This window comes from Eschrichtius robustus, chromosome 11 (assembly GCF_028021215.1).
Source record: "Eschrichtius robustus isolate mEscRob2 chromosome 11, mEscRob2.pri, whole genome shotgun sequence".
In the NCBI taxonomy this organism is placed as follows: Eukaryota; Metazoa; Chordata; class Mammalia; order Artiodactyla; family Eschrichtiidae; genus Eschrichtius; species Eschrichtius robustus.
The window spans coordinates 68,357,171-68,382,215 of NC_090834.1; the positions used below are offsets into that span (position 1 = coordinate 68,357,171).

General features: G+C 42.4%; 1 protein-coding gene across 6 annotated transcripts in view; it reads right to left on the reverse strand.

The window, feature by feature from the left end:
- IRAG1 (inositol 1,4,5-triphosphate receptor associated 1) overlaps positions 1–25,045 on the reverse strand; it is a 120,621-nt gene that overhangs the window by 23,706 nt on the left and 71,870 nt on the right. For all 6 annotated transcript variants that reach the window (XM_068555470.1, XM_068555468.1, XM_068555467.1 and 3 more), the window contains 5 exons: positions 14,404–14,527; positions 10,881–10,911; positions 8,363–8,503; positions 7,740–7,871; positions 5,579–5,720 (listed from right to left, as the gene is read on the reverse strand). In XM_068555470.1, the coding sequence (XP_068411571.1) occupies positions 5,579–5,720; positions 7,740–7,871; positions 8,363–8,503; positions 10,881–10,911; positions 14,404–14,527 (570 nt within the window). The remainder of the gene's footprint in view (positions 1–5,578; positions 5,721–7,739; positions 7,872–8,362; positions 8,504–10,880; positions 10,912–14,403; positions 14,528–25,045) is intronic.

Genomic DNA, 25,045 nt, shown 5'->3' on the forward strand with positions numbered 1-25,045 from the left:
CTTGGGGTTCTAAAGTTTCTCTCTGATGTGTTTTTATTTCTTTTGCTTGGGAGTCTCTGTACTTTCTAAATGCAAGGATTCATGTCTTTCTTTAGTTCTGGAAAATTCTCAGATCCTGGGAAATTCCTTTGAATATTTTCTCTCCCTTATTCTCTCATTATGGATCTCCTAATAAAAGTATTTAGAAGTTTCTCATTCTATATCCCGTGTCACATTTCTTTCATATTTAAATTAATTTATCTCTCTGATCTGCATTTTGGGTGACTTCTTCAAATCTGTCTTCTGGTTGACAAATTTTTTCCTCAACTGTTCCTAATCTGATGTAAATGTTGTACCAATCAGGATAAGCTAGGCTATGCTACAATAATAAACAACCCTAAAGCCTTAGTGGGTTATAACAACTAAGATTTATTTCTTGCTTTTGCTACATGTCCATTTGCTTATGAGTTGGCAGCAGGCTCTGCTCTGCATCCCCTCACTCAAGACTCAGGCTGATGGAGCTTCTACTATTTTGGAGCAGTGATGGTTGTCATGTCTGGAGAAAGAAACATACGGCAAATGGCACACTAGCTCTTATGGGCCTCAGCTCAAATGCGACACATGTCCCTCCACTGACATTTAATGCCAAATCACATGGCCTCACCTAACTTCGAGGGGATGGAGAAGTGTGCCCATCTGAATGGGCACATTCAGGAGGAGGAGATCTGAATATTGAGGAACAGCTTCAACTCTAATAACTACCACTCCTAAACAACTGAGTTTTTAATTTCCACGCCTCTATTCCTCATTTCTAGGATTCTATTTTATTCTTTTTTTGATGGTTGTATTCTTCTATTCTCATATTTCTGATTTGTTCTTTTATGCCTCTAATAATTTTACACATATCTTTAAAAAATGTATCAGATTGTTTTATTATCTGCTATCTTTAGCATATCATCCTGTTGTTTGGGTGTCTGATGATTCTTGCTTGTGGTAGATTGTTTTCCTATTTTATAATTCTATATTGTAAACTCATCTTCTGTGAAGCTTTACTTAGAGGATCCTGTGTCTCCTGGGCGCAGGGTGTGTCTCTCCAGAGTGATTTATGTTTGTTTCCGGCAGTGTTCCTAGCAGCACCATTGTGATGTTCTTTTCGGAATCTCTGCATATTGCATCAACACTTTTGTTATGGCATGTACTTTGTGGGTATGCACTTTTCCTATGAGGAAGGAGAAAGTGTTTTTTTCTTACTAGAGCTCAGGGTAAAACAGACAAACTTCCTTGATTTGTTCCATTGTGAATTGGTGAGTTCCACAAACGCAGTCCTTGGAAAGTCTTAACTTTCTGTGGGAGGCTCAGAGTCAACTCTCTGCCTTGGGTGTCCGAGGCCTCATCTCAGATTGCATGCGAGTGCAAAAGCCCAGAGCCCAGATAGCTGAGGCTGACTCTTATCCTCAAGGAAGCTGCAGGGTCAGCTTGGTTTCAGTTCTCTTTTCTTTTCTTGTATCTGAGTATTTCAATTTCTTTTCTTGTGGATTCAGCTATTCTTTTAGACGAATGTTTGCTTCACTTTATCCAGCAGAAATTTCTAAGTATTTGTAGTCAAAGGATTTTCAAGTTTTCCAGTCAGCCAAAACAGCAGAACCGGAAAATATTCTATGTATATGAAGAGTTCATACAGTTAATAAAATACCAATCTCACAAGTGGGCAAAAAATTAGAGAATTTACACAAGTAGAAATACAAATGCCCAATAAACATTTGAAAAGGTCAAGAAATACAAATTAAAACTATGGGAAGAGATAAGATATTGGCCCATCAAAGTCAAAAATATCTTCAAAAAGAAAAGCCAAGAATGTCCATGGCACAATGAATTGAGCATCACTGTTACCCATTAAATGGAAATATCAATGGGTTATTTGGAAATAATTTGCTTTAAGAGCCTTATATGACATATATGCACTAATATGTATAAAATAGATAACTAATAAGAACCTGCTGTATAAAGAAAAAAAAAAAGATTAGTGACATAAACTCTGAATCTCTCTGTCATCAGAATTCCCTGTTAAAATGCAAATCCATCTGATAGAGGGAATGACTGTTCTTTATTAATCACAGAAAACTGAGCATATATTAGTTTGTCACCATTAAATATAGAGAGCAAATATACAAGGAATTGAACACAAAACTGGGGCATTTTTTACAGTAGAATGGACAAAGGTAAGATTTCAGGGATATATTTCAGTCAAGGGACAGCATGAAGGTCTCAAAGTGGGAAAAGATGCCTTGAGAACAAACCTCACTTGTTTCCCATTTTTTAAAGGTAAACCTGGAGTGCTATGACTAGAGAGAATCTATGAGATATTTATATTGACTCTTGATTAATTTCTTCTAAAAGCTAGGCATTGCAGTGACACTACTTTATTGATGATTCTGGTCACAACTCCTGTCAACTGAAGTTTGTGTTTTTTTCCCTCTCTGGATATTTGGTAAAAGTGACTTTTCCCCTGAAGCTCCCTAGTGACTATTCAATTCTCTGTTTCGATTTGTTTAATAAAGATTTTATTTATACAGAAAAAAAGAGCCTTATAAATATTCCTTTCCCCTGAGTTAGTATTTACACTTCTGGAAATCTACCTTAAGGAAATAATCCAAAATGCAGGCAATCAGCATGTTTCATATTCAGAAAAAAAAATAGATGTTTTTTTTTTTCTTCTGAATGTGTATCACCTTTCTTGAAATCAGAGATATTTTCTTTCACTGTAGTCTTCAGGCACAGACAAAGATTGCATATATGACAAAGAAGTCATATAAAAGCTTAAAGAACAACCACCATCAGGGAATGGTCACAGAGTATCTGATGGGCACATCTGGCCCCTCTGCACCAGCCCAAGCTGAGGTGTAGCTTGGAAAAACAGTGGAGTGGGAACAGATGTGTGAAAACTACCCATTCACCGTTCAACACTCAACTACCGGCTCCCGTCTGATTGTAAGCACTTTCTCATGCCCCCAGACGGAATGTGGGACTCTGCCATGTGCGCCCATAAAGTCTGCTTACATCTGTCACAGCACTGCTTACACTGCCCTGCCCTCACCACAGGTTGAGAACTCCTTTGGGTCAGGGGCTGGGTACACTTCACCTCTGTATTCCAGTATCACGTGGGCACACCAGAGATGCTCAATAAATGTCTGTAGAATGAATGGATGAGACTCACGGGCAACTGTGCTCATTCCATAAATCGAGGGTAAGGTGGTTCACAGGAGACCCTGCACCTTGCAGGACAATACTGTAAGAGCACACATGTTAGGATTTCTTTGGTGGCAGCTTCTCCAACTTCCAACACTGACAGAGAGAGGTTTCTTAGAGGCCCAGCTGCATGTGGGTCAGGAGCCTTGCTGCCAAGACCAAAGCAGACGGTCTGGAGCACGTGTACACCGCCTTCGGACCCTGGGAAGCGTCACTGATATTCCCCAGGAAACTTGTGAAACCTCCTGTTTATAAAGGTTCCTCCATCTGTTATACTTGCTGTACTTTCCCTCCCTCTGCTCTTGGTAACACGGATGTTTGCATTCCACAGGGATTCCTGTTGCTAAAAGGTCTGTTTTCTCCTGCTAACACCACACCTCATCAGCCAGCGCCCAAACCCTGGCAAGCTCCCAAGGAGAGATACTGGTCCACAGCACCGTCCTCCTTCTCCTGGACTGTGGCAAAGCCTCCTAACTCGTCTCTCCATCCCTCAATGTCCACACTCTCCTAATGCATCGCCCACTCTGAAGTCAGCAATCTTCTAAAAATAAAATCTGACTATGTCGGCTGGTGTACACCCACCTGTGTCTCCTCACTGCCTGGAGGACAAAGACCCAGATTGTTCGCAGGGCCTGGCATGTGGCCCTGGTCTAACAAGTCTTACCTTCAACGTGTCATTGTCACACTCCAACACCCCAAACCACATCAGACTGTTTGTTTCGTAGTCTTCTCAGCCCAACCTCCACGCCTTTGCACAAGCTGTTTCCTCCACTTGAGGTGTATTTCCCCCTTTAGCCTGGAGAACTCCTACTTTTACTTTAAAACACTGCAACTCTCCTACTGTATAGCACAGGGAACTATATTCAATAGTCTGTGATACAGTGTTCACTGCAGCACTATTTACAATAGCCAGGACATGAAAGCAACCTAAGTGTCCATCGACAGATGAATGGATAAAGAAGATGTGGCACATATATACAATGGAATATTACTCGGCCATAAAAAGGAATGAAATTGAGTTATTTGTAGTGAGGTGGATGGACCTAGAGTCTGTCATACAGAGTGAAGTGAGTCAGAAAGAGAAAAACAAATACTGTATGCTAACACATATATATGGAATCTAAAAAAAAAAAAATGGTCATGAAGAACCTAGGGGCAGGACAGGAATAAAGACACAGACGTAGAGAATGGACTTGAGGACACAGGTAGGGGGAAGGGTAAGCTGGGATGAAGTGAGAGAGTGGCATGGACATATATACACTACCAAATGTAAAATAGATAGCTAGTGGGAAGCAGCCGCATAGCACAGGGAGATCAGCTCGGTGCTTTCTGACCACCTAGAGGGGTGGGATAGGGAAGGTGGGAGGGAGACACAAGAGGGAAGAGATATGGGGATATATGTATATGTATAGCTGATTCACTTTGTTATAAAGCAGAAACTAACACACCATTGTAAAGCAATTATACTCCAATAAAGATGTTAATAAATAAATAAATAAATAAATAAATAACAATGATATTCTCCTGAAAAAAAAAAAGTCTGTGATAGACCATAACAGAAAAGAATATGAAAAAGAATGTATATATATGTATAACTGAGTCACTTTGCTGTACAGCAGTAATTAACACAACATTGTAAATCAACTATACTTCAATAAAAAACAAAAAACAAAACAAAACAAAACAAAAACCACAGCAACTCAATATCAAGTGGAATCAGATGGCCCTTCCTCTGTGCTTCTATAGCAACCTGTATAGAACTTCTTTAAAAGAGAGTATTTCTTTAAAGCATTTGTCTTGCCCACGAGTCTAATAGTTATCTCAGCAGTATCTCCTTTACCCAGGCTCTCACTCCACCCCTCTGCCCAGACTCCATCTCTCACCTGGATTACTGTAATGGTCGCTTTGTGGGTTTCCCTGTCTCTGGCTTTACCCCAGTAATGTAATTGCCACATCATTGCCAGAGGGAATCTTCTAACTATATATTTCCTTAGCATGTGCTGCCCAAAGGGGGGACCCCAAAGCACAAAGGTTGAAAGGTTTGGGGTGTGCCACTCTCACAAAGGAGGTTGAATTCTTGCAGCCTATGGGCTTTGCATCAGTGATCAGCTTCTCTGGTTACTTTTATCAGGAGTTGCTTGGGGGCCATTCATGCTTTCTGGTTCCAGGCCCCCAAGCTCACAGGAACAGTGACTGTGAGGCCCCTGTGGGCGGCATTGGGCCAGGCAGCAAGCTTTGCTCACCCTAACACAGGCCCTGGGGCTGTCCCATAGGCATGATCCTAGCCTGGATCCATCAGGGACCCAATATCACAGGGCCAAGGTCGGGGGTGGGCAGGAACCCAGTTCCTTACCAGAGGGGCCACAGCTGCGGCTTGAATTCTGATTTGCAAGTTTTTTAAACTCCATGAGCTCTGCATGGTCCTTCTCATACGTCCTCTTCAGGTTCTCCACATACTGCATCATCACTTCTGTTGCTTTCGACATGCGCTTTTCCTGCAGGGAAGAAGAGTGTGAACACACAGGGCATTTGGATGAAAAGCTCATCAGCACTGTTTGCTCTGAGCCAAGCTCTGGGCTGGGGGACTCGAAAGGATACAAGGACCAATCAGACGTGACTCTGCCCTCTAAGAGTTTGCTGTCTGGGATGTGAGTTGAGACGGGGGCTCAGGCACCTGCACTCAAGGATAACAAGGACGAGCCCAGCCACAAAGCCTCAGGAGATGAGAGGGTGCAGAGTCATCTCCGCTTGCAGAGAATGGGTCAGGGGAGGCTTCTTGAGACGGAGTGAAGTGCTGTAGGGTCTGGGCACATAGCTATGGGCAGGAGAGACAAAGAGCATTAGCCAGGGAACTCCAAGAGCCAAGGTCCAGAGGCAGGACATCACAAGGCTTGTATCGAGGTGAGGATTTCCCCTCCAGACAGGATCCTTTGGAGAGTGAAAGGGGGTGCCATCAAGAATTATGCTGGGACAATAAGCATATACCAGAATTGTCTGGAAAGCCAGGAAAGTACAGGTCAGCCTACTCATGTAGGAATCAGCAAATGGTTGGGTTTGTTCACAAGAAGAAAAGGTGAGTTAGGGCCGGGTTGTGAAGGACCTTGAATGCTATACTAAGGAATTGGGACTTACTCTGAAGGAAGGGGGGAGCCATCGAATGTCTTAAAGTAAGGGAGTGTCATAATCAGGTCACCAGTGGAGACTGGACTGAAGGGTGTGAGACTGGTGGCAGCAAGGGCAACAGGAGAAGAGAGGATGAGTGCCTGAACCAGTCCAGTGGAACCAGAGAAGACGGTGAGGACAGAGACACGGAAGCCACTTGCAGAAGGGTGAAGGCTGGAGTGAGCCGTGCGTGGGCTGAGAAACGCTTTCACGAGGGCTGTGCAAAATGAGGAGGAGTCTTCTCTACTGACACCCCGTGGATCCCTCAGAGATCCTTGCCCGCAGCCTGCCTGTCCCCAGAGGGACACGCTCAGTGACTGTCCCCTGGACAAAGTCCCCACAGCCCTGAGCTGAGACCAGCCACTTCCCTAAAGCCCTCCCTTTGTTGCTGCTCCCAGCTGGAGTGGCTTCCTGGGTGCTGCTGCTGAGTTGGGTGCCCTTTCCCCGGAAGCACACGGGTGGGACAGCCCCGTGGCTTGTCCTTCCTTTATTCTATGAGAACTGCCCAGGGCTGGGCCCCAGGAACACCCCTGTCATGCAAACCATGCAGCAGGACACGGGTCCACAGTAACAGCAACAGTGATAACGACATCCAGGTGCTTTACAAGTGTCACAGTGCCCTGTATGGCAGATACTGTCAGCATCCGCATTTTATGGTTGGAGAAGCTGGAGCACAGAGGCCCGAGGCCACACAGTGAATCCTTGTGGAGCCAGGATGAGAAATCAGGCAGTCTGACCCCACAACACCATGCTGGATCAGGGTGGCACCCTGAGTGCCTCACGACTTCAAAGTGGCTGCGAGGGAGCCAGACTTGGGCCTGCACCCCAGCTTTGCCCCACGCTAGTGCTATTACCTTTCCGAGACTTCATGTCTTCATCAGGGGATAAGATTATTTACTTTACAGAGTTGCTGGGAGGATTAATGAAACAAAGCAGTTTTTCCTAAAGCACATTTTGCCAAATACTAGTTCCCTGGGAGTTGAATAGGTATTTTGTGGGAACAAGAAGTGGCGGGGTGGGTGATTCTTTACTCAAATACATTTGAGAAATACGTCGGTAATGTTAAACAGACTTTTTCATTACAGGACTTCTCAAAGCCTTGCTTATGCCAACATGCCTCAGAAATCTCCAAGAAAGGAAGGTAGTATGCAGCAGTTCTCTAATGTAGGTATCCATAGAAAGCTTTTTCTGGGGAGCGCCTCAAGAATTTAGTGGTCCATCAAAAATACACTGAGACGACCACAATTACGGACGTAGGATGTCTGGCACAGAGGAAGCCATCAACAAGCAGTATCTGTAGTTGCCACTGCTTACATCGCTGCTCCAGTTACTGCAGACAGAGCAGAGCTCACCTGGCGGACGGCCCCCACCATCTCGGCTCGGCTGGAGAGGCGGGCAGCCAGGCGGTGCAGGACCGCGATGTCCTCCAGCAGCTTCTGGTAGGTCTCCCGGTGCTCACAGTGGTGCCAGAGTGAAGCTGAGGACTGAGCAGGGAGAAGGAACGTCACGTGGGGCCCTCACAGACCAAGACTTGACCAGGGCTGTCACAAGACGAGCCCTGGCCCCATCCTGGCCGAGAGGAGGCACCTCTGCAGGGCCCAGGCGATGGCTACTTCTGGGATTGGAGAAGCCCAGTGTGGACACTCTATAGCTGGCTGGCCTGAAGGAAGGGAATCACAGCCGGGTCTCTGGTCCCCAGGGGGCTCCCTTTGCCATCCCAGGTCATCCAGCCCCCCCCCGCCCCGAGAAGCTGCCAAGGGCTCAGAGGCCTTAACTACAGCCCTGAGGTAACCAAGCCTTCGGGATCTCTGCCTCAGCTCCTCTCAGCTCTGAGGAAGGCTGCCTGGCTCAGGGCCTTGGCCCCATTTCTCACTTCAGGAGACTCTACTTGGTGACTGAGAAAAGCAGGAGACCCGGCACAGCCCTTGGGGACAGTGTCTCCTGCAAGGATTCCCCAATCAGGCTCCACAATTACCGTAATGGAAGCTTTGAAGTGTTCCAGTTCCTTCTCTGTGTTCTCCTCTGTCAGGTTGCGTTCCCTTTCCGCCTGGTTAATTCTAGATTCTAGGGTGTAGCTGTCATTTCTAAAGGCCAAGGACAGTTGTACAAACACGTTCTGTTGGGAACAAGAGTGTTGGAGAGGTGCTAGGAGGAGTTACTGCAGGGAGCAAGGCTGCCGGTGTATTGTTTTGCTCAAGGATTTTATATCAGCTCCTGGAACCAGCCCCCACAGCAGCCAAGAACAAGTGAAACTCTCCCTTAATGAAGTAAACTGCACAAAAGATGGCGAAATAGTAACCTGAGGTCCATGCTAGGTCCTTCCCAGAACCAGAAGACCAAACACATTTTACTGAAAAAGAATAAGAGAATAACACTTTGCTTTTTCCTGAATGTCAAGAAGATAACATCCTGTATTTGGGTTTAGATAAACTCAGGCCAACACAGCTGATTGTGTAAGCAGTTTGGATTCACGCTAGGATTTATGGCATGCGGGTTTTGGAGATTTCACATGAAACTACTGTATTTAAAGAAACCCCACTTGAGATGTAAGCCTGTTGACTCAAAGCAAACTTCAACCAGCATCTTATCTGAATATTCCAAATCCTATGCTGAAAGCAGCTTTTACAAGCTGACAGGAGATTAAATAAAGCCAGGTATGATTCTGTTAGGAGAAGCTTTCTGGAACAAATATTCCATGCCAAAAATGCAGCCTGCATGATTGAACTTTGAAAGGTGGTGTTAATCAGACATGGAATTCCTGGTCTAATAGGAAACTACCGGGGAGGAGAAATACACAGATGGACTCTACACAGGAAGGAAGCAATGGCCTTCATTTTTACAGCCTTCATTTGCCTTGCCTGTGTCAAGTGGTAGAAGATTTACACCCTTAGGGTGAGTTGATTCTGCCTGAGCATCTGAAGTTCATGTAACATGGCCCACGGTGGGCAGACATCTCCAGACGGAGAACTGAAGACCCTGAACTGCTCGATGACGATGATGATGAGGGCCACATTGAAAGCTACTCCCTATTGAGCATCTGCTATACACCAGAACTGCCAGGAGTTTTACGCACCTTAGCTTGTTTAATCCCTCAACAATCCTCTGCCATAGGAACTGTTATGTCCACTTTATGGGTAAAGAGACCGAGAGCAGAGAGGTCATTAACTTGTTCAAGGTGTCACAAGGGAGTAGCAGAGCCAGAATTCAGCCTCAGACCATCTGATTCCAAAGCCTGTGCTCCTCTCACCATGCTGAGCACAGATTGTGTCAGCACACACCTGAGGACAGGAGCGCACCCTTAACCAAAGTGCCCACGGCCATCACCACCAGCGGCAGTGGGTGGGGATTCTCTGTCTTGCCCAAGCCTCAGTCAAATTTATCAACAATGCTCAATATTTAGTTCTCTATAACTGGGTTATCCCCTTAATGGCAGTGTGATATAAAGAGCCCTGAAGTCAGTCAGAACACTTGGCTCCAGATGCTGATTCTGCTAAGCACGGGGTCTGGGATCTCAGATAACTTATTTAATCCCTCAGTTTCCTCCTTTGTTCTGCTTCCTGCTCTACCTGTTTCTCAGAGCTGATGGGGGGGTCAGCTGAAAGGATGGATATGTGTGTGCCAGGTAACTGTTACTATCTGTGCCAGATATTTTACACAGCCCATCTCCCTTTGCTTATGTGGTCCACTGGGTCTCAGTAAGTGTATGTTCGTTTTCTTGTTATCAAGCGTAAACCATGTTTTAAGACTGTAAAATCTTCCATCCTCCCAACCTGGAGTGAAGTATTCTGGAATCATCCATGTTCTTGCTCCTTTCCTTCTATCAATTCCAATGTAATCGTCATGGAAACAAACTACTGCTGGTGTCGGAGGTCCTCACTGTCTCACCTCCGATGCATTCTCTTTGTCCATCTACCCCTTCGCCAGAATGAAATGCAAATTCCTCTCAGCGCACTCACCAGCCCCATTGGGACAGCTTCTCTACAGAGACAAGGAGGCCCCGAGGAGAATCATGGGAGAATCAGGGAAGGTGGGAGACCTGACAGCATAGCCACCCGCCTTGGCTGAGCTGGCTTCCTTATGTCTGAAACCCTCAGAAAGAAAGCACCTTTTTCCTCCAGACCAAAGTTTGAAACGTGAAATCTGATCGTCTTTTAATAATTTTGAAATAAATCTGATTCAGTTCTGCAGCCTCCCAGCTGCTTTGTGTATCTAAGTCATACTTTTAAAGAAAACAAATAATCGTTGATGAAATGTGGAACTTCCAGCTACCTTCTCATCCCTGACGAAATTTGTCAAAATCTTCCATTAACTGGAGTGGTGGTCGGGGGCTTGGTGGCTCAATAGGGCTGATCACGATGCCCATATTCCCCCCATGGCCACTCATCCTCATGTTTGTGTAAAAATGTCAGGAGCAGAGGCTGGAGAAGGAAATGTTTTGAATGAACCCACTCAAGCTCAAGTACTCAATTTCATAGAACACTGGAGTTACTTACCTCAACTTCCTTTTCAGTGAGTGGAGGGGCACTGTGAAAAAGAAAAGACATGCAAATGAACTTTATCCAACCTTTGAAATAAACCAAAAGGTGTCTCTGAACAGTAGGCAGACCAGGTGTTTCCAGGAATTAGAGTAAGCAGGGCTGGCGAGATGGAAAAGATGCAGGGTACCCTTTGTGTGAGTTCTGTAACCCGTGACGTATTCGCCAAGATAGTGACTCCTGCAGAGGAAGTATGGTGGAAACTATTAGATCCTGGGGTCAGTGCTCCACCAGTGCCTCCACTAAGTGTGACTTTGGATGAGTTATTTAATCTAAGTTTGCTCATCTGTAAAATGGGAATAATATCTACCTTGCAGGAGTCTTATAAGGAATATATATATGTATGTATCAATGTGTATATATATATGTGTCTATATTCACCTATATATGACATCCACACATGTATGTATGTGTATATATATGTATATACATGTATATGTACATATGTGTATATTCATATGACATCCACAATCAGCGGGCACTCAGGAGATGTTTATTATTATGACTAACTCACAGGCATGCTGTGAGGACTTAATAAAAGACTATACAAGCTATACACTTTATAAGTAGTATACATCTGAACAGTCATTATAATTTTTCTGGGGCTGCCCAGGTCTGCAAAGCCTGACCCTCCTCCTGCCTCCAAGGGGTGTGACAAGTGTGCACGTGAGCCAGAGAATAAATGGTAGGAAAGAGTGGCCAGAGCTCTTCTCCACAGCAAGAGCCTCTTCTGATGGCTGGAATCAGAGATTGGGCAAGAGAGCCCCAGCTGGTGCAGAGGGTGCGGTTCCCACAGCAAGCATCCTCCACTCTGCACCCTTACTCGGCTGCTGCTCTGGCTGGTGACTAAAGCTAGCCCTGCTCTGAAACCCGGACGACGTAAATAATGCACGGGCCCTTTCCTGTGCTGGGGTGGGAGAACGGGGAGGAGTCCTACTGGTGTCACAGGACTTGGCAACACAGCATGCCATCGATAAGGTTCTCAGGAAACACAGCTTCCTCCCTTTGACGGGTGTGGAGGGACCCCGAGAGCAAAGGTAGGGGTCAGCAATCTCTGCAAGGGGCTGGTTCTCACCCCTGACGAGGGACTATGGAACCTTCCTGTCAGGATGAGGTAACAAGACCCCACGGCCATCAAGTCAGCAGAGTACAGAGCACGAGATAAACAAGTGCAAAGCTGTTTGAGCCTTGCAGTTCTGGCCACAGGCCCACCCGTCAGGCCCTTTCCTCTGGGGGCCAGCCAACACAATCTCAGCTGTCATATAGGACATGCACATCTTGCTTAAATGGGTTATCAAACTCACTGAGCTTGCGTTTGATTCCTGGCTTTGTTTGGGTATTATGTGAAAATTACGTTTTCATCAATTATTTACCAAACTTACTTTACTACCTTGATTACTCACGTTCTGCTTTTTTGCTATAGAACACATTTTTGAAAAATGTACAAGGCCCTGAGGACCCAGGGAGGTGTGGTTTACGTAAAGAAGCCACATGACAAGGTCAGCTCCTGAAGCAGAGAGCTATGCCTCATGAACTGGCACAGGCAGGGAGGGGCAGAGCCATTACCCTCCAAAAAGGCGGAGGCCTAGCAGGTGACGTACAAGGAGACCACTCTGGATGTGCCTCAGAATTCAAACTGCCTTAATAGGCCTTAGAATGAAATCAAAGGCCTCTGTGAACTGGCCCCTACCGGACTCTTCCCACTCTTCAGCCACATTCGCCATTCTGCTCTTCAAACACACTTACGTCCTTGTGGCCCCAGGGCCTTTGCATTTACTGTTCTTTCCTTTTTTTTCATGCTCTTACATTTGCAATTCAGTAGTTTTTAGTATATTCATAGAATTGTACAACCATCATTACAGTCAATCTTAGAACTTTTTAATCCTCCCAAAAAGGAACACTATACCAATTAGTGGTCACTCCCCCAATCCCCAGCCCTATACAACAACTAATCTACTTTGTCTCTGTGGATTTCCCTATTCTGGGTATTTCATATAAATGGAATCATACAACACATGACTGATTTCTTTCACTTAGCATAATGTTTTTGAGGTTCATCCATCTGGTAGCATATATAAGTATTTCATTTTTATGGCTGAATAGTGTTCCATTCTATGGATATGTCAGATTTTATTTATCTATTTATTAGCTGATGGACATTTGGTTTGTCTCCATTTTTAGCTATCATGAAAAATGCTTGTTATTGAACATTCACGTACAAGTTTTTGTGTGGACATATATTTTCATTTCTCTTTGTTATATACCTAGGAGTGGAATTGCTGGGCCATACAATAACTGTATGTTTAACTTTTTGATGAACTGTTGTTCCAAAGTGGCTGCACCATTTTCCTGAGAATTTCATTTCCTCCACATCCTCACCAACATTTGTTATTGCCCATCTTTTTTATTAAAACCATTCTAGGGATATAAAATTATATCTCATTTTAATCATTTATGATAAATGATAAATCATTCATTTAATGAATTTATCATTTATTATTCATGATACATCATTCATTTAATGAATTTATCATTTATTATTCATGATAAACCATTTGAATTTGCATTTCCCTAATTACTACTGATGCTGAGCATCCTTTCACGTGCTCATTGACCCCTCATATATACTCTTTGAAGAAATGTCTATTTAAATCTTTTGCCCACTTAAAAAAATTAGTTGTCAACACTACTCAGCCATAAAGAAGAATTGAAATTTTGCCATTTGCAGCATCATGGGTGGACGTGGAGGGTATTATGCTAAGTGAAATAAGTCAGACAGAGAAAGAAAAATACTGTATGATACCACTTATGTGGAATCTAAAAAAATACAACAAACTAGTAAATATAACAAAAGAAGAAGCAGTCTCACAGATATGGAGAAGAAACTAGTGGTTACCAGTGGGGAGAGGGAAGGGGGGGAGGGGCAAGATAGGAGTAGGGGATTAAGAGGTACAAACTATTATGTATAAAATAATCTATAAGGATATATTGTACAACACAGGGAATATAGCCAATATTTTATGATAACTATAAATGGAGTATAATCTTTAAAAATTGTGAATCACTCTATTGTATACCTGTAACATATAATACTGTACATCAACTACACTTCAGTTAAAAAATTTAAAAATTAGTTGTTTTTTTTATTGAGTTATAAGAGTTCTTCAAAGATATATTATAGAAACAAGTCCCTTATCATATACATGCTTTGCAAATATTTCCTCCCATTCTGTGGGTTGTCTTTTCACTTTCTTGGTGGTCTTGTTCACCTATGAGCCCCACCTGCTCCTCTTTGAGTTGGAACCACCTCACCTGGCCCTTTATTATTCTTTTTGTTCTGGGTACATTAGTCCTGTCTGAACTATTGGACTTTGACCCTTCTGGCGTCAAAAATCAAGTCTGGTGCTCCTGTGTCCTATCTACAATTGAATACAGGGGCCACCCAATGTGGGGTCTTGTGCAACCCATGCCCCAATTTTACCTTCCAGGGAGAGACTTGTGGACCCGCAGTTTGCGAAGCAGCACATCAGAAATATTGGGCATGACATCCAGGCCACTCTTTGACTCTTCTTCCTCAATAGCTGGGGAGAGTTCAGAAGGGGGCCCTGAAAAAAAAAAGTGTTTAATTTATAAAATGTAATACTCTTGGCAATTTGCTTCAGGGGATAAGGAATAGCTTTAACATTTATTGGAACCTGGTTATATGCCAGGGGCTTTATAATTGTTATTTTATCCTCACAACGACCCAATGAGCTAGACCTTAATCATCCCATTTTTCAGGTGGGTAAACTAAGACTCAGCAAGATTAATAACTTGCTTAAGGTCACAGAACTGGTAAATGGCATAGGCTTCAAATAATTCTATCTGCTCTAAGTTCTATGTTCTTCCCATTGCTCTCCATAGTACCAAGCAGGCTCTTGTGTCTGGGGTCCAGGTTGGTTTTTGTCAACTGGAAAATTGTTGGCTCTTTGGCTATAAAGTTTGGAAAAGTCCCCTCTCTTTGGCAGGCTTCTCAAGAGGCCTGCTGCCCAACTATTCTTCCTCAGATGAATTCAGCAGTTCTATCATCTGTGTCCTAATTAGAAATCAGCATCTGGTTCCATATCCCCATAGATAGGAGTAGAAACAGGGTTTTTCCAGAGTAAAGCTAAGGTCATTAGATCTTTTACAGATCTCAGAAATAGATGTCTCCTCGTCAACAGAACCAATAAATAGCCTTTTTTTTAAATCTCCTAAACCTGTCCTGGGTTTGTGCTCTGAAGGCAGAAAGAACAAACCAAGTATTCTCTTTCCCACAAATTTTTCTCCTGCTTGAAGACAGCTCTTGTACCTCTCCAAAGCTTCCCTTCTCCAGGTTGTAGCCCGATTTTCCCAGCTGTTCACTGTGGCCTCTAGATACCATCCCCTGACTGCACACATTCTGGTTGTTGCTGTCCCAGAAGCCCAGATGTGCTCTAACAAGCTCTTAGCTCAGGAGCACAGTGGCAAATGGCCTTGGCATTGACATGAGTTATTCATTTAGCACAGACTTGCTGTGCCCTACACTATGGGCTCACAGCACATTTAGGATTAAAAGCCTTGAATCTCTTTTACTTGAACCAAATCAGGTATCTTCGTCCCATACAGTGGTTATTTTCCATTTGCACGCAGGACTTTTAGTTATCCACGTTTTGCCGTCTTTCATGGGTTTGACCCAACAGATTTCCAGAACTGTAGTCTAGGCCAGAGATCAGGACTACGTAACCATCTAAATGGAGCTAAGATTGGGAGTCATGTGAATTAGAAGCCTCACCAAGGGAGACCATGCAGAGAAAAGAGGAGGTATAGTTTGGCCCCAGGTAAACAATGTTTAAATACTTTGAGCTTCCCGATAACTGAACAGTGTTCACGAGTTTCCTGGTACTCAAGGAATCCAGCAAAGTCCGGAGGACCATCTGTCAGAGTCAGGGCAGTCAGTGATCCTTCTTTGGATATGAGATTCGGCTCATATCAGGTAGCTAGTTCTCTTAGTTACCTGTCACCTCTTGGGTTCTGTCTTGGCACTTACTGCTGTCTGACATTTCCATGTGACAGATGGCAAACCTTGTGGTGCCTCTGGTCACACTCTACCTTTATGTATTCCCTGCTGCACCCAGCAGAGAGATAATGAAGCAGTGGGCTCCTGAGAAGTCTGTATGATTGACAGAACTGTATGAGGTCTAATAATCACAGGGAAGTCATATGAGGAGCTTTTGCCTAGAAAAGTCCCCTAGGTAGAACCCCACTCCCCAAAAAGGGATGGGTTTCTAGCCCTGCTAAAATGGCTGTCTTAAGCGTGATCCCAGAATTTCCCTGGTGGTGCAGTGGTTAAGAGTCCACCTGCCAATGCAGGGGACATTGGTTCGATCCCTGGTCTGGGAAGATCCCACATGTCGCAGAGCAACTAACCCCATGTGCCACAACTACTGAGCCTGCGCTCTACAGCCGGCAAGCCACAACTACTGAGCCCTCATGCCACAACTACTGAAGCCCACACGCCTACAGCCCATGCTCTGCAACAAGAGAAGCCACGGCAATGAGAAGCCCACACACCGCAACGAAGAGGAGCCCCTGCTCGCCGCAACCAGAGAGAGCCCGCGCACAGCAACAAAGACCCAACGCAGCCAAAAATAAATAAGTAAATAAAAATTATAAATAAATAAATAAATAAATAAATAAATAAATAGAGTGATCCCAGAACCTGCCACCCTCCTGATCTCAACCAAATTAACAACAACAAAAAATTTATTATAGTCAACTAAAAATAGATCAGCAACTCTCAAGTACAGGAAAAGGCAATAATCTTTAAAAATAATGGCCAGAGAAAAACAGAACTTACTAGAAATAAATGTAGAACTCCCACCCTTGATAACCCTTTCTTCCTCCCTCAAAGAATCAGTACTGAGAGGAAGATATGAGAGGAAAAGTTGTGACAAACTTTTGTAGTCACTTTTGTGACTACAGAGCCGGAAGAGAAGTGGACCAAGGGGTGGGCAGGCAGCTGCAGAGGCGGTTCAGAAAGTTTCTCTAGAGTAGAAGGATATCCATCCCACCATAAGAACACTCCAACAAGACAAAAAACTGCCTGTGCTGCTATTTGCTTTTCGTACTGAGGAGGAGGGGAGAGGAAAAGCAGAATGACAGCATAGTATTCTACCAGAGCTGATGATCTCAAACAACATAGAGGGACTTACCAGAAAGGAAAGTAAGAGAAAATAAATAAAACAATCCCTTCTGATAGAGTTAGTGGCAGGAGACACATAGAAAGCCCCAACTGAAGCTGTCACAACCCCTACCCCCATCCTGCACTTCTGAGAAATAGCAGAGTGGCCAAACTCTTTGGATTTTGTCTATCTTTTCCTTCCTTTATCTGGCAGGGGAGTGAGAGTGCTTGCTGGGAATAGTTGGGTTAAGTGTGGAAAATAAACAGCTGGGCAGATTGTCCCTATAATTCTACCCTGAACTGGTGAAATAATCCATGCCCCACTACTGCCCACCCAAGGGAATAGGATATGCCCCCACTTCAGTGGAATAAATTCAAGTGTTAGACTATTAACAAAGTTATAGAAAAAGAGCAGAAACCAACCCACAACCACCACTACCCACAGCTCCAGCTGAACTTCCTCTTTTCCCCACCACCCAAGTAGTGACAAAGCAGACACAAAATACCCAGTCCTCAACTAAGCGCTGCCAGGAGGACAGAGATCTCAGAAAAGGTAGGAAAAAGTCAGTGAAAATTGACTTACACAATATATCTAGGTCAAGAGAAAATCCAGGTAGAAATGTCCATATCAAAAAAAAAATTAAATGAAAACAAATGGCGTGGCAACTACACAAAAATAGTATAGTCAAAAGAGGAAGGAAAGAGGAGAGGAAGGTATAAAGGAAAGAAGAAAAGAAACATGCTGGAGACAGATGTCAGAATAGAAACATAGATGCAAGAAACACATAAAATGCATTTTTGTGCAAAATGTATACCGCAAATGTTTTGACTCAAGGAGAAATTAGAACCTGAAAAAATGAAAATAGGAATCAGAGGTGAGATGAGAGGACTGCACAAAATGGAAGAAGATTACAATTTAAGGAAATAAACTGAAGACCAAAATGACAAAATGAAGCAAAAAATTCTAAAAATATAGAACTAACCAATATGTTGGAAATATGAAGGAATAAAACAGGTAGAGCCTCAAGCTGAATTAGTGGGGGAGATTGAGATGAGCACAAGGAAGTAAAGAAGGAAAGAAAGATTAAAGTATTGAGAGGTAGAGTAATGGACCTACAGTGGAGACACTGATGAGAAATTTACAGATTATGGTGTCTCTGAAGTAGTGAAAAAACAAAAGGAACAAAGAACACATTCAAAGACATAAGAGAAGAAAAAATTTCCTCCACTGAGAGAAAAGCTGAACTCGCAGACTGAAAAACCACACCAAGAAAAAAATATATATATATATAACCTTACTCTTTTCTATGTATGTATATATATCTTATATAGATCCATAGCTATATATGAACATAAAAATGCTTCTCCAACTACTCTCATAGAAAGAGTAAGTAACCTACAGGGAAAGGTGAGGGTTGAAAGGTGCTGGAAATAAGTTGGTCTCAGACTTCTCTACAACACTGAATACAGTGTAGCATCTACAAAGCTCTGGGGAAAAGAGTGATCCAGAATTTATAACCATCTAAGCTGTCCTTCAAGAAGAAGAACAACATTTTCAAACATGCTAGAACTCAAGGAACATACACCTCTAAGCCCTTCTAGAAAAACTATTGGATGATGAAATCCAGCTAAACAAGACATAAATCAAAATCATAAGCTTGGGAATTGTGAGCCACAGTAAAGGGACTGGTGGTGAACATTAAATTCGTTTACATATAAGTTTAAAGCTAAACAACTATGGAAATTATGGTTACAGAATGGAATGCAAATGTTACAACCTTGAGAGTATAAAAAGAATAACTTATCATTTGTATAGGTGGAGATGGAAAGGTTAGGAAGAAATATGAAAGAGGGAAGAAATACTGCCCTTCTCATCTTTCCCTGCAATAATCCAAACTTCAAATATGTAATATAAAAACGAACCTCAATGACTCCAAACCCTTAATGCATTTCATAATATATATTTTAAAACTTTTAAAAACTAACCTCTTTTTTTTTTTTTTTGGAGGAAGCAATTACCAAAATTCAGCAAGCCCTACAGTTTCACTTCACTTTAATTCAAGTTCAATTAAATTTTCATACTTTTTATTAAAAAAAAGTATATGGAGCAATCTATAATCTCCCTCACTCCTTCTGTATTTGTGGGAAAGTGGATGTTTGATGTAAGCGATTTTTACTTTCTTCTTTGTATTTTTCACTGTTAGTTGAATTTTTTGATAATCAATGAGCTATTTTTAATAAAAACAGTAAAATTATTTTAAAAATATCTGCCTATACCACCTCATTCCAATGAAAGCTTTTGTTTCTGGCAAACTCCAGGACTTGGAAAAGTAACTTTGAGGGCTTCTGGTTAAAGATGTGCTGGGGCCCAGGATGATCCCCCAAAAGGTCAAAGATACTTGACCTGGGGATCAACTTTCTTCTGATCTGTTTTCTCAGGGAGGCCTTCTCCTTGACTGAGACCTGAGGGCCCTGAGCCCAGACTGGGGTGTCTGGAAGGACTGCCTCAGCCCACACCTCTCCCAGCGTCCAGGTCCAGATATCCAACCACCTCCTAGACATTACCCCCTGGATCAGGATAATAAAAACCACTTCAACAGCCACCATTTATCAAACATAAGCTTGCATTAGATGCACTTTCTCATTTACTCCTTAGAATAGCCTTGCAGAGCAAATATTGCTAAGCTCATTTTCTGGGGACACTGCAAACTAGGAAACTGAAGCTCAGCAAAGTTAAGTAGATTCCCCAGGATCCCAGCTAGTTACTGGTAGTGCCAGGATGCAAAGCCAGTTCTGTCAGACTGCGACATCCAGGCTTCTTCCCACAGGCATTCAGATGTCCAAACCCAAACTCGTTGTCTTTCTCCTTAAGGGAGCTCCTTCTCCTGTGCTCCCCACCCTGATTAATAGCACCATCACCCCCTTGGCCATGCAGATGCACGCCTGTTGGTCTTTCTGGTCTCCCCCTCCACCCCATTCCCTCATCAAGTCCTGCCAAGCTGACCTCCAAATGTCTCTCAAACCTATCCTCCCCACGTTCCCTCCTATCCATCTCAGTCTACAGTCCCATCACCTCTCACCAGGCTGCTTCCATACCCTCTTACCTAGTCTCCCCACCTCTAGCCTCAGCTTTCATAAACTGTCCAGAAGAATTATTCTCAAACTCAGCTTTGATCCTCATGCTTCCTTACCTACAGGCTTCTCTGGCTTTGCAAGGGGTGCTAAAGGAAGTTCAAACTCATTAATTAGACCTCAAAGACTTTAGCTTCTCTGATTCCCACCTCCATTCCACCCTTGCTGCCCATCTCTTTGGGACACATGGCTCACACTTGGTTCACATGGGATTCCTTATGTTCCTGGAACACGCCAAGTGCTAGAAGATGCCTGAGTGCCTTTGCTCCTGCTATTCCCTCTGCCTGGGATGCCCTTCTCTTCCTCAGCTCAAAGCTGCTCCTCTAAGGATCCTGCCCTGACTCATTCACCCCTACTGAGCTGGCTGCTTCTTCCTCTGTGTTCCTAGGTACTTTATGGTCTTAAAGTCTTAACAGAATGTATTGTAATGACATTGTCTACCCTTGTATTTCCTCTCCTACAAGGTGAGAGTGAGCTCATTAATTTATTCAATATTTATTTAGTGCTTAACTATGCTCCAGGCAATGAGCATGGAGCTAGGCATATAATGCTGAGCAAAACAGATGTGTCACTGTCCTCTGGGAGCTTGTTACCTGGCAGGACAGATTAATTAGAGAAATACCCAAATGTTACTTTTCATGCTGTGATAGATTTTATAAGGGAGAAGCATCTGGAGCGTGCTGGAAAAGTCTTCCCTGGGAAGGTGACATTTGAGCAGATATCTAGAGACTGAATGGGAGTTCGTTAGGCAAAGAGGAAGAGAGGAGGAACATTGCAGGTAGAGGGAACAGCATGTGCCAAGCCTAAGAAGGAGGAGGAATGAGTTGCTGAAGGAAGGCCAAGACGTTGAGAGGGAGGAGGAGAGTGGTCCTAGAAGATGCTGGGGGGGTGAGCAGGGTTAATCGCACAGGGCCTCTTAAGCTCTACTAAGGATTCTAGTGCTCATTTTGAGAGCAGAATGAAGCCTCTGAAGAGGCTGAACCAGATTTGCATTTCAGAGATTCCTCTCGCTGCCTGTGGACGGTGGATTGAACTGGGTGAGGAGGTCAGGAGTGCAAGCAGAGGGATGGGATAGGAGGTTGCTGAGGGAGCCAAGGGACTGGTAATGACGGCAGGGCCTGAGCCTCCTTCACCTCTGCACCCCCAACATGCAGCCCAGGAACGGGTCCACAGTCAGCCTCATGTCTTTGGCTTGAAATGACCTGCAAATGATCAAGACCCAAACATCCTTCAAATGGTCCCTGTGAAGAGAACTGGTTGGCTTGTTGGAAAGACCAGATGCAACAGGGAAGAGAGTCTCTAAGTCCTCAGAAACCAAAGGAGAGCCAAAGTTCTTAAGACTCCAAAATGCTCTAGATTTTCCCCATCTCCCAAAGGAACAGCCAACAATCATCAGGAGATTTGAGTTTTTCCCAATGAGCTCATATGCACTGTTGTATTTAGAACCTGTTAAGGGGGCCAGACTCTCCAGCTCCCGGGGGGAGTTTACAATACCTTTGGTCCCAGGTACAGGCGGGGATGAGGCTCTTTGATGGGGCTTTCAGAATGTAGGAATAGGAAGTCACAACTCTGCTGATCAAGCACATGTGGTTGCCCGCCACATCTCCAGACTGCCCTATATACTGTGGAGCACAGAGTACAATGTCCCACTTAGCTGGCAAGAAAGAATTCTACAACCTTGATGACAGGAATTAAAATGTATGACAGGTTCCTGCTGTCCAGTATCACATAAAAACATTACATCAGCTCAGTGAAGTAGGTACTATTCTTACCCCCATTTTATAGATGAGCAAACAAGGCATCTAGAGCATAAGAAACTTGCCTGAGGCTATGCAGCTGGTAAGTGGGGAAGCTTGAGCTTTTAACCACTCCGATTCTAGAAATGAGAGAAAAGTGGGAGGGAGGGTACCTTTACTGAACACCTTCCATTGTTAATTTTTTAAAATTTAGTGTTTTTAGGAATCCAACTCATTTACCTGGTAATTTAATTTCTAAGATCCATCTTGTTCCCTGTTGGTATTAGATAGTGAGGTGTTGCTGTAGTAGTGGATGTCTACATTGTTATAATTTTTTGTAAGTTAACTTGGCAGTATGCATATATATTTAAATATAAATACCTTTTGATCAAGCAATTCTACTTCTAAGATACTATCCCATGGAAAACCTCATGCATTTCTATAAAGATACATCATGGAGAATGTTCATTATAACATCGTTTATAGTAGAGAAAGAATACAAACAACCTAAATAGTAATCAATAAGAAAAAGGTCAAACAATTTATATAGTTCCTCATACCACAGGATGCTACAAAGCAGTATTAAATTTTATTAAAAAACTAAAAGCTCCATATGCACTAAATGAGAAACTTTCTAATATTGTTATGTAAAAAAGACAATGTGACAGAGACAACTGGTCATCCACCAAAATCTGCCCTCCTCTGCTTCCATGTGAAAGGAGTTTAATATGGGCATATGGCCAGCAGCCCAGCTAGTGACAACATTCCCCAGTATCCCTTGCTGCTAGGTATTGCCATGCCACATCATCACCAATGAACTGGGAGCTAAAAAGAGATATGCAACTCCCAGTTTACTTTAAAAAAAAAAAAAAAGCCTGCTCTGAACTTCCATTCTTTCCCCTTCCTACAAACTGGAACACAGATTTACCCATGATCCTGCTTCAACAATGTAGACAAGTGTAATACCTCAGGGGATGATGGCAAAATGACAACAGAGAAGAAACCAGGGTCTCCGAATGATCACATGGAGCAGAGCCACCTGTAACCCGACAGCTCACCTTAGAATTGTTACTTGAGTATGAAACAATCTTCTCTCTCCTATAGGTTAGCATACTTTGGGGCCTCATGTCAAAGCAACTTAGATTTTATCTTAATTAAAGCAGGAAGGTTGCAGAATACCTTAAAAGAGTTACTTACATAGAAAATTTGGTAGTAAATATAAAAGAAAGTACACCATGACCACATGCATTTTATTGCAGGGCCATAAGCGTTTATTTCTATATATGGAAAATTATTAATTAATATATTAAATGATATAATTTGTATGATTCTTTCAATAGATATGCAAAACAAATTGACAAAATTCAACATGAATCTTAAAACTCGGAAGAGAAGAATCTATTTCCTTAAAATAATGAAAAATAAAAATATAAAGTAATACATGAAATAATATATTTTTATATTTTATATATTTTATCTTTCTACATATTATATTTTTCTATTTAGTGATAATATAAATATGAAATAATAATAAAAAGTTAAAATAGTGCATCTATTTAATAATTAGGTACAACATGGTCCTTGAAAGAAAAACACACAAAAAATTCAATTAAAAACAGAAAAAAGGCAAGAGTTCTCCTTATCACCATTGTCATATTAGAGAATGTTGCCAAAATAATAAAACATATACAGATATACAAGAGAAAGACACATACACATGCACAAGCACACAACTAAGACAAATAGTGAATCTGATAAAACAAAATAACAGATTGTGAATGTGAAAAAATGAGGTATTTTGCAAAGTGGTCAAGAGCCTTTGGATTTAGACACATCTGGGTTCCAATCTTGGCTTTAGCAATTAATTACCATGTGAACTTAATCTCCCTGAATCAATTTCCTCATCTGCAAAATGGGTATAATAAGACCCACCCCTCAGGGTTGTTGTAAGCATTAAGCGAAATACTGTCAAATGCTTAGCATGGGTCCTGGTACATGGTAATCACCATAGTTATAATAATAATGCTAGTTAACCACTATTGTAATCACTCTACCATTTGTTAACAGTAATATTTGTTATATAAGAAACATGTATAATACCAAGCAGCATTCATCTATGACACTAATTATCAGTTAGGGAAATCTAATGAAAAAAGTCTTCTTCATAAATAAGCAAGAATATAAATCATGTAGAATTTGTCTCAATAAGAGATATGGAAGACCTGTACAAAGATCCTTAAATCTAATAGAGGAAAAAGAAAGGAATACTTAAATTAATAGAGGGACAAACCACGTGCCTGAATGAGAACTAAATGTTTGCAAACTAAATAACTGAAAAATCTATGAACTGCAAAACAAACAAAACTAGGACAGTTCTGAATCCAGTGTGTAGCCCTAAAGCAATCACAATTAAAATGTTGTATAAGATGACATAAATTTCACTTAGAGAATAGGTAGGTGAGAGGCAAAACTGGAAAAGACCCAGAATCCATAAATCTTAGGTTAGAGTTAAGAGCTTTCTGAAGTGTCCTAGTCCAATAGGGAACAGAGGCCCACAGAGGCTGAGGAACATATTTAAAGATACCAGACACCGTTAAGTGGTGTCTGGCCATGAGCTCCAATCTCCTGAATTCTTGTCCAGTTGCTCTATTAATTTGCACTGAATCTTTGTATCTAGAATACAATGAATACTCTGAAAAAGAAGAGCAATGGGGGAGAAGTAACCCACTGTACACTAGAACATATTATAAGGCAGCAGTAATTAAAATGGTACAGTACTGATCAGAATAAAACAGAATCAAGGGCCCAGAACCAGTCTTTGCTATACATTAAAAAAAGATGCAGTGTATGATTATCTAAGCCACAATGTAATAAGAAATATAAACACTATTAAAATATTATTGAGGTAACAGAATCTTAAGTCTTCAAATACCTATATCTTAAAACAAATTTCAGAGGTATTAGCAAAATAAATATAAATAAATCAAACTGTAGATAAACTACCAGAAAATAGATTTGCTATCCCAATTAAGGAGAAGTAATATTTTTATAATGATTTAAATAATAGAAGACTT